Below are 10,550 nucleotides of genomic sequence, written 5' to 3' on the forward strand. Positions count from 1 at the left end.
CTCACCCCGCGGAGAGGAAGTGCAGTAACGCTGTCGGGATTCCAGGGAGCATCAGAGTCTGCTAATGTGAAAGAAGGAGGAGTGAACCACGAAGAACTACACATTCCCAATGTAAGTAAAAACAACATTTTAGGCTGAAACTGAATGCAGTGCTGCATTTGAAACATTATTCCACATGATGCCATTTTGTTATGGGCACCCTCCACCCCTCAGATTATTTTGAGAAGTGCGACATCTCATTCGACCATTGGAAAACTTCAAATATGTATTAAATGATTTTGAGACACAGTTCGCTGAATCCAGTTTTTTATTCCCTTTTTATTCCAGTCCTGTCTATGCACTTGTACAACAGAAACAATACATTTAAATGCTATGCCTTCAGACTCACAGCAAACGTATTTAATAAACACCATTTATTTAGTCTTTAATACCCAACTTTTCACACGGGGTCTACAAAGGTATCGCAATCTTAACCTCTTCCTTTGTTTTTTTGGAGGGCCCTCTGGTTGTTTCTCAGTTCAGTCACAGAAAGATATCTATATATCTGATGGTGGGTTAATCATGTGCATCCATCCATTATCTATACCTGCTTATTCCTGGTCAGGGTCACGGGGGGTGCTGGAGCCTAGCCCAGCGTGCATTGGGCAAGAGGCAGGAATATACCCTGGACAGGTTGCCAGTCTATCACACGGCACACACACCATTCGTGCACCATTCACTCACACACATGGGCAATTTAGTCTTCAATTAGTCTACCTGCATGTCTTTGGACTGTGGGAGAAAACCGGAGTACCTGGAGGAGACCCACACAGACACGGGGAAAATATGCAAACTGCACACAGGCCGGGATTCAAACCCAGGACCTTCTTGCTGCCCCACTGCACCACCATACCACTCACGGATTAATAATGTCTTATAACAGAAACTGGATTGCTGGTTTGGATTTGTCGTGGTGGAAGGAAATGGTAACTGTTGTCTTGTATACATTCATTAATCATAAAAAATAATCCTCGCTCTGCTCTGATTTTTAATGGAGCTACCACAATGATTAATGAAACTCAACACTGCACACTGTAATGTGTATGGCTCCATTCAGCATCCAGTATTGCTCTGTCAGAGACAGTAAAAGACAAGGAAAGGTTTTGGTAGTAACGTATATGCAGGTCAGGTTTTTGAGAGCCAATGAATTTGTGTGTGCCATTTCCTGAAAGCAGTCTTAGGTACCCGTTTACGCAATCTAGTTATTTGTGTAGTGTCCACAAATTTCAATCATTTGAGAGTGTAACTCAAGGAGATTTCTCTAGTTGCATGTAGGTCAATCCATCTCCTTTATAGATTATTTATGATTTGTGTTCTCAGCGCTCCGGTTTCTTGATCTAAGTCCGTACTGTGAGAATCGATTGGCTGTCTGTTTCAATCCTGCTAGTTAACAGGCTGTGAAAAGTGTGTGAATGATGCATGCGCATTCTCTCTCTCTGCGGACCCCTTCGGGCCAGGCCGACCCAATCTGCAAACTACCATGGGGCACCACTGCATGCTTGTTAATGAGTTTTTATTCCGTCCATTTTTCCTCTTCAGTGCCCCCGTCCATTTGGAATGCTGGTGGATGATCGACTAACAGAGTTTTCGTTGAGGGATGAGGAAGGGAACAGCCTCTGAAACCATCCCTCCTTGGGAAAATGTATGGTCAAATACGCACTTCCCCCCATAATTGCCAGCCAATTGGTGCTGCCACAGTCAGGGTTCCTTCTGAGTCATGAAAGAAAGCACCTCAGCCAGCCGGGCTGCTCATCCGACTCCAAAAATAACATTGTGCTTCAGTTTTTTTTTTAAGTGCCTGTTGGAATGGATTTAAAGTAAGTGCATGATGCAGTTTCCTATATTACATTACATTTCAGGCATTTAGCAGACGCTCTTGTCCAGAGAGTATAAATTGCATCCATTTATACAGCTGGATATATACTGAAGCACTATACTGAAGTGTAGTTAATTTCACATTCTGATGCAAGCAATGCATTGTCCATAATGTGGGTTGAAAAAATCTAAGGCACTGCAGTAATGAGCATTCCTTTTAAATTCAGAGAAGGTATCCAAAAACCCATGAAAAGTACTGCATTTCCAACCCACCAAGAACCCCTGAAAAGGACTACAATTCCAAATCACCAAGAACCCCTGAAAAGGACTGCAATTCCAATTCAGTTGTTTTGTTTTCACCTTCTTTCTGTGATGGTACAGCTGGATCTCTGCCTTCCCACAAAAAATCAATGTTTAGTAGTACCAGTGCCATTAAAATTCTCCCTCAGCAGCTCTCCCGTGTTGTGTCACATGACTGTGATGTCGTTGAGTTGTGGGGAGGTAGAGACTACACATTCTAAATGGTACAGTTGAATGTTGTGCAGTAAAACACATCTCTGTCTGCTTTCTTCTTTCAGGTGCAGAGATCCTGTGGGTGCTTAGTTGCAGCGGGTGGTTGTAAACTCTGTGCAGCAGTCATTACCTCAGTATATATCCACAACTGAATTAATTTTGTATATGAATTTAAAAGGGCCATGTTGAGTATCGTTTTATTGATTCATTGCCTGCTTGACTGATGTCTCACCAGGGGCCCTGTATTAATCTCATTTTGTAAGAATTCATGGCACTGCAGATAGGAAAACACCCCTGTTGCTGACTTCTTGAAATTATGGACTTCCTGAAATTAATTCTAGCATGCACAATCAACAGGAAGGGAAATTTCTACTTTTTCTGAGAACCACCACTCATTTTACAAGCTGCCTTGTGTGGAGGAGTAGGCAGTTTTCTAATCATTTACGAAGAGAGCCCACTGAATTAAAGAAAATTTGATTAATGCAACCGTACTGCAAAGCTGGTGCACTGTGGGTTGTCTGACACGATATGAACAGATGTTGTAAACTACAGTATATTACTGAAGCAGCAATTTGTCATATGAAACCATCACTGTTTTAGTTTATATGGGCTTACCCGTTGCTAACGTAGTTACATTCATCTCAAAGTCACAAAAGGGAATTTAAGCATGTGATACGTGGACATTTAAAAATAATGATCCTTCGACTACTTGATTTGGCATCTCTAAGTTAATTGACATTTTGTTGCAGGCCTGGAAAAGGAATTTCATGAATACCCTTGCTGGTGACTATTTATGTGCAAACCCAGTCTAAATACATACCAGACGATGTAATTTGAGAAAATATCAGAACTGGAGTTCTGCTGAGTGACCGGAAAATGGATAATACTTCCTCTTCGGAAAATCACATCCGTAGGCATTTCAGCTCAAGTTCACAGCATCAACAATGGCAGTAAATAATACCTCCATTTTGTATTGGACCAGGTGGAAAAATTCATGCTCCTACGTAGAATCATAAACTTAACATGGTAAATATATCTGCTGTGCAGAACTGCTCCTTTGGCGGGGAGAAAAATGCAGCGACAGCGTATTGTGTGAAGAACTCCTCTCAGAGCAGGTAGTAGGGATGTGATTTTCCTGAAATCGATCACTTGGGTGTAGCATACTGCTTTTGGAAAAGTGCCCATTGTGGGACCTCAGACTGCCTTGTCCTGGTTTCCACTGAGTGGATCAAAATAGATAACATGCCTTTTCGCTCTCATTTAGACAAAAGGGACACTGACAACTCAAGCATTTATTAATAGTGCTGTCACACAGCTAGAATTTAGCTCCATTCTGAGCAAAAATCAACCCCTTATTACTTGCCTCTTCACCCATTATACATTATAACTCTGACATTTTTTGTGTGTGTTTGTATGGCCTTATCTAGTCATCTAATTTCGAATGTGTATATATAAGAGTAAGTTTAAAATTAAGCTTCCGTTCCTTTTGTGTTTTTGTTCATTTTGTGCCACCAAACTAAAACCTGTGTGTCTAACACTTATGGACTGTGTGGTTTGAGAGGAGGACCATTGAACCTTTGTTACAATAACCTTTAATACAAGCTGAAGTTTTCACTTTAATCATGTATGATTACAAATCAAAAATTGTGGAGTACAGAGCCAAATCAAGAAAAAACATGTCTGTCCCAAACGTTATGGAGCTCACTGTATGTATACATTATAATATATGTATTGTATTACATATATAATTTGGTTGGATTTTCTGAGAGAAAAAAAAAACCCAGAAAATTCCAAAAATACAAAGAATCAAGTAATTCGGAAGGTTATGCAAAGGAAGACGGATTTTCACTTCACTCAAAGTTTCAGTTTAATCCAGACTTGGATGTTGACATGATTATGATTCTGAACAGTGACAACATTGTTAGCCTGATGAATTAGCCCTGACACTGTTGTGATAGCACTCATATTTTACAGTCAATTTCAAACTGCTATTTGGAACACTAACTTGCTTGAAGCCAATTTCAGGCTTTCTTTGCCAGAGTTCCACTGAGAATAATATAAAACACAGGCCTTTAAACATTGTATCCTGGACATCCAATCAATGTTGACCCTATTGATTGTCTGTCACCTGTTTTGAAAAAAACCCATTTGGAGCCACCTCCAAAAAGGGTTTCAAATTTGAAAGCACTATATTTTCCAGATCAGATGTGAAGGTCAGAGCCTTCAGTGCCCATCTGAGCTGGACAACATTGATTTTGTCCAATGACATGTTGCAGTTGCCTTGTTTGTGTAAATGAATGGTATAGATGGGAACAAGGTTGCTGCTTCATTCTCTAATGATAGCCAGGGCCGCCCAAAGTGTCTGCTTTTGGAACACCACTCTACCTACGGCTCCTTTCCTTCATACACAGACTATATTTGAAAGACACAAAAAGAGGATTATCACATGGGGGATATATATATATATTTATATTGCTGTCATTAACAAAGACCACTAACTATACCTCACTGGTATTGTTTCTATCACTTTCTAGATACTCATAAACCTGGTATATTCACACTGATGTTTGTTGTAAAGTAGACTTAACTTATTCAAGCTTTACTTTGGATGACTATTTTTATTTATTTTTTGCCATCTCTAAATCAAATCATTCTTGGGTGTTGCAGCAAAAACAAAACCCTCTGATTTATGTCTTGATGTTGAGAGAGTAAGATAACATGAGAAATTTTATACTCACAATTGGACAATGAATGGTGGAATGCATCTATGGCGTTGTGTTAAAATTAGGTGAATTTTGCACACATGACTGTTTCAACAGTTCTTCTTTTGCAGGCTAATGCACATAATGATGGGTCCTCTGTGAAATACACTAAAGCCTGCAGATGAAATACCCAGCACACCACCCATGCCTCAACAATTTGCTAATAATATTTGTAAGCCTGTCCAATCTGCAAAATTCACTGTTTGAAAGGGTGCAGCCTATCATAGCATGCGTATCCTCAAAAGCAGGTTGAGCCAGCTCCTGCTTCTTTTCATTCCACAGTCCACAAGCTGCGCTATGCAGTTATTGTTCCACAGAACTGCACTCCTTGTGCTATTAGGCAGGAAATAAACTAGAAGTGGAGCGCTCGCTCCCTGGGCGACGCAGTGGCCAACTGCGCAGGTGGCGCTGGCACAGTCAGTGCGTGATCTAAACCACGCGCTGTGTCACTGCGCCGAAGACTAATGCTTTAGCAGGACAGGTCTGATATCAGCCGCCGTAATTCTGTTTTTATTGGACAGGTCTGTCATGTGGAACAGGCCATCAGTCATTTCCCCTGTGGCTGTCAGTGAACTGGTCCTCCGCCAACACGTTTCAGTTCTGTCACTAAAGCCAGCAAAAAAACTGCATCAGTGTTCCTGTGCCCATATTAAAAAAAGCAAAGTTAATGCAAGAGCCCAATTTATTCCTTACTCTTTCTTTATTTATTAATATGGTGGTACTTAAGCGTTTCGGGTTCTTGTGGATGCATGTATAATTCTTTCATGATCAGATATTTAGTTTCTGAATGTTACTGACAGGAATGAATGCTTTTTTATCTTGAAAGCTGACACACATTTCACCTGTCCAAGGGATTTTTACTCTTAATATTTTAACCCTTGTGGATGTAGTATGCTTGTACCTCAACCAACAAAACGCTAAATAATCGACACTCATTAAAACTCACCCCCACAACTACTACCATTCACAAGCAAAAATATTTACTTTATTATGTAAAGAAGTAGAAGCCCCAAAACATGTGTGCTTTATTATGTTGAAGCCTCAAAACATTTGCTTTAATTTGGTCAGCCCTGTAAAGTGACAGGCAAGGAAACTATCCATACATGAAAAATAGGTAAATTCAGGCTTTTCTTTTGTTTTTTTTTTCTCTAAAAGAGGATGCAACTATCGTCAAGCAATGTCACTGTAACTTGTGGTAGCTTTTGCAAAGTTCGTGGTCCCTGATGTCCCCCCAGCCCCCATTCTTGACTTGGGGAGACACCCCAACGGCAGGCAGTCTCTTGGTGATGAGCAAGCTCTTTGGAAACAGCTGGTTGCTGCTGCCCTGGAGGACTCTGTCGATCATGGTCTTCTGGCCAGACGGCATGCAGGCCTTGTTGTGGTGCACCCCGCACTCCCCGGCATGGAAGATGCGGGGCGCCTCGCTCACCATGACCTTCCAGAAGGAGGGCAGGCAAGCGACGGTGAGGTGCTGCAGGGACCAATCCCAGTTGTAGTCATCGTAGGTGCAGAAGGTGTCTGCGCACTGCATGAGCCTCAGGTAAGTCTGTCTGCTCAAGGCCATTCCCATGTTGTGCTCTGTGGACTTCCAGGCCTTCACCTCCACTTTGTTTGCCTTGCTGGAATAGCCGACGTGCCCATATCCCCCCAGTGAGAGGATGTCGCAGTCCGGGCACTGCTCTCTCTTGAGAGAGGACATCTTCTTGAGGAGGTAGTAGAAGTCAGGCGAGAGGAAGTGGTCATCTTCAATGAGCAGCACCAGTCCATTGTGGTCTTTCAACACATTGACCTTTTCCCAGACAAAGTTTAGCTTCCACCACCAGTGGTGTTTGGTCTGGGAGAATTTGGCTTCTCTGTAGTGGCCGAATGAGTCGGGGTACTCTGCATTGTTGCAACCCAGCCTTAAGGCGTCTATCTTGGGAATGTCTCTTGGGCAGTCTCTGGGGTCATTCCCTGGGAACTCTTGAGGGTAGAGCTGGATGCTGAAGGGGAAAAAAATCTGGAGGACCGGGCAAAAATCGATGGCGGCGATTATCTGGTTGATCTCTGGCGACCAGTAGTCATGGCTAAATATAAGCAGCACAGTCTCGATGCCCCTCACTCTCCGAAGGGACTCGATCAACAGTTTCAGATTTTCAAGTCTGTTGTGAACCTGGACCACCACCACCAGGTCGTCTTTTGGCCGCTTTCTGAACTTGTCCTCGTTCCTGATGGTTTGGTCGAAGTTCAGCTGGAACACGGTCGCCCTGTACACTAAAGTCATGTTGTCCGCCTCTGCTTTGACCGCTGGCTCCAGGTGACTTTCGTTGCTCGGTCTCCGGTTAGCGGGGGTCGCCTGCACCGGGCTGGCCCTCGGCAGCTCCTTGGAGAACACCTCGCCTTTCTTCTGCCTGCTGCCGCTCCAAAAAGCGAAGCCACAAGCCAGCATCACCATGATCAGTATGACCACCTTCCTCTTGTAGATCCGGAATCTCATCTCAGGCAGTGATGGGGAGCGAGTCGTTTTCATAAAGATGGAAAGGTTTTGTTGTTTTTTTTTTTTTTTTTTAATCAAAATATTAGTCAACGATTAATATTTTAAAAAAGATAATATGTCTCTGTTTCTACAGGCACATTTCAGAGAAAAACTGTGCTTAAAAACACTGTGCCTGTTATCTGTGGTTCTTTAACATTGTGTTTGGCTCTTGGAATGTCGGGAACACAGACCCCTTTCGAGAGTCTGTGACCACGCCCCAAGAAGCAGGGCACGTGTTTGTCCACAGAAAGTCTACAGCTTGGCATCCCAGAAACTTTTTTGCTTGAACCAGGCCACAGACGTCCCTTTGAAAATGACAGAGAACAAAGGGTAGATTAATTCTCCCAGCCTCTTTCTCCAGCTGGAGGCAAACTGCCACGCGTGTGCTTTTCATAACTAATGAGGATAATTTGGTTGAGGGGCACTACCTAAATTGCTACTGAGCACAAAGAAGGCTCAATTTAGTCAAATCTGCTCAGCATATTATAAATGTCTGTTCCACATTCCATGCATGTACCATTATCAGAGACAAAACAAAGAATAACTGAGTAACATTTCATTGCAAGGGCAAGATTACACAAACAACTGTTAATATAGTCTTTATATTATGTATGTGGAAAAACGCACAGTGTAAGACAAAAACCTGTTTATGTTCTTTAAAATAGAATTTGCGAAAGAATATTTTTATGGTTATTCAAAGTGAACAATGTTCTTTGCATGCCATTAAAAATAGCAAGAGCAAAAGTGTAGTGTAGTAGTGTACTGTGGTAGCAGTCTCAAGCCCTGGGTAAGACACTGCTGTTCTACCCTTCCACTGGGAATCACTCCCGGAAACATCCAACAGTATATCAAGACAATCTCTAAAAAATCTATGGAAATGGACATCGATATAGAAAAAGGAAAGCTGAAATACTTAAATCACACATCACAGGGATGCACAACAAGGGCCTCTCCATTTTAGGAATGTGTGCTAACTTATGCGCTTAATTATTAAATTAGCCCAATCATATCTTGATCTGACATTTGTACAGATTGCCACAGCAGCAGACTGGGTGTGCATCCTGAAGATTTGACTGCTCAAGTACAGGAGTGAACCAGCATAGTTCATAGAACTGTCAGAAGACGAAAACCAAGGTAATTGGTTGGAACAAAAACCAGCACGCAGACCAACCCTCCAGGACCGGAGCTGTGCGCCCCTCCTTTAAAATACGCATCTGAATTAAAAAGCATTCTGTATATTACCAATGTGTCACGTAATTCAAGATATTCCCGTTTAAAACATGACTGAGACAAAAACGTAATCTTTTTTGAATATTCAGCCACAAATTGACTGGACTACCCGATTCATCATTTTCTAATCACTGTCCCACAATACCACCGCTGTTGCCCGTTCTGCGAGAGAATGCGGATTAACAGCAACGCCACTGGCTACAGTTACAGTAGAATCCTCCGCGCACAAGCTTTTCTGCACGATAGTGTCATGATCAACACTGCATGTCTTGGTACTTAGCCACTTGATCAGCACTTGCCGCTACACCTCGGGGCAATGGTGGTTTTCACGCTGTCGTTCACATTCAGTCCACCTAATTTATTGATTTCTCAGTCTGCCCCCTCCCGACTTGCTTATGTATTATGTAGACTACTATATACTGTGCTGGGTACAGCAAATTAACTTTACTTTAAAGAAAGGTATGTGCCAGTATGTTCAGTTTACATTCACAGTTATGTATAATTAGCATTATTTGTTTACAAATGTATGCGACGGTGGTGGTTGGTTATTTCGGGCAAAACACAAACACTAGTCTACATTAGGATGACCACTCTAGGTAGCAAAAAAGAGAGAAAAAATAGATAACAGCTACAGCGATATCACGCTAATCTTAGCAGTATATATTTATCCACTTCATCTCCTGGCAATTTAAAATTTTAGGCTAGTTGGCTTGTTTTCTAAAATCACAATTAGAACTGCAGCTAGTGATACATTTTCCGCCCAAATAAAAATGCGTTTCTAAACCAGATGTAACCTTTAAATCTATATCCACCGAATAGTCTACGTTTACGGCAGGCGAATTAAATAGCCTACCTGGTGTCTACTACGGGCGCGTAGGCGACGAATATCCGATAACTACCAAGCCAGCAAGAAAGATAACAAGCTATCGTTGGTTAGGCTGGTTGTAAAACAGCCAACGAACAGTGAGGTAAGCTTCTACCATATGAAAGCTATATTAAGATAAACAGCTAACTAGCAAGTAAGCTTGCATTGCGTAAAGGTGGCATAGCGTCATGCATAACGTTGACAAAGTGGCTTACCGACCCATAAATAATGGTTATTATTCATTTGCTAGCTAACTGGAAGGGGGGCATCCTTCTACAGTTAGGCTAATGGCGATTGCTGCAAACATTATTCAACCCTGTTAAAAGTAAGCCAAATATAGATGCATCACCTCAACGCCGACGCTGTCCTGCGGCGCAGCTTCTCTCCAAATTGTTTTCGCTTCGCTTTATTCTTCCTTCTTTCCCCTCCGATTCAGTTTTCACAGCGAACACCACATTAAGTACCTCACAATGCATTAACGTCGCACATCCTTTGGGGGCTTTGGAGACGAACACCATTGTCACGCCCCCTCTGAATAGCGCCTTCCTCCTCCCAATTGTACGCGCTCAATCATTTAATTTCTCATGAGGACAAATCGTACAGGTGAATAATCCCTAATTTGCGTTTCAAGCATATTCAATATTACATTGTATTACTTACTATCGGGATATACAGTGAGCGTCATAATGTCTGAGACAAAGATGTACTTTTTCTTAATTTGGCTGTGTACTACACAATTTTTGATTTGAAATTAATACAACCGTATGTGCACATTCTCATCTTTTATTTAAGGGTATTCAATACACTTTAG

At 42.0% G+C, this 10,550-nt stretch overlaps 1 protein-coding gene across 2 annotated transcripts; it reads right to left on the reverse strand.

Annotated features, from left to right (window-relative positions):
• Window positions 1-6,092: 6,092 nt before the first annotated feature.
• On the reverse strand, window positions 6,093-10,280 carry LOC135257059 (alpha-1,6-mannosyl-glycoprotein 2-beta-N-acetylglucosaminyltransferase-like). Of its 2 annotated transcripts, none has more exons than XM_064339463.1 (2): window positions 10,089-10,280; window positions 6,093-7,949 (listed from the first exon to the last, which is right to left on the reverse strand). In XM_064339463.1, the coding sequence occupies exon 2, from the start codon at window positions 7,636-7,638 to the stop codon at window positions 6,310-6,312; it is 1,329 nt and encodes a 442-aa protein (XP_064195533.1). In that variant the 5' UTR covers window positions 7,639-7,949; window positions 10,089-10,280; the 3' UTR covers window positions 6,093-6,309. The 2 variants fall into 2 exon arrangements, with proteins under 2 accessions (XP_064195533.1, XP_064195534.1); XM_064339464.1 differs by lacking the exon at window positions 10,089-10,280 and adding an exon at window positions 9,728-9,949.
• Between the last annotated feature and the right edge of the window lie 270 nt (window positions 10,281-10,550).

This window comes from Anguilla rostrata, chromosome 6 (assembly GCF_018555375.3).
Source record: "Anguilla rostrata isolate EN2019 chromosome 6, ASM1855537v3, whole genome shotgun sequence".
Classification (NCBI taxonomy): Eukaryota; Metazoa; Chordata; class Actinopteri; order Anguilliformes; family Anguillidae; genus Anguilla; species Anguilla rostrata.

Coding starts and splice junctions, on each gene's coding strand:
- LOC135257059 (XM_064339463.1), bottom strand. CDS start 7,638: ATGAAAACGACTCGCTCCCCATCACTGCCTGAGATGAGATTCCGGATC.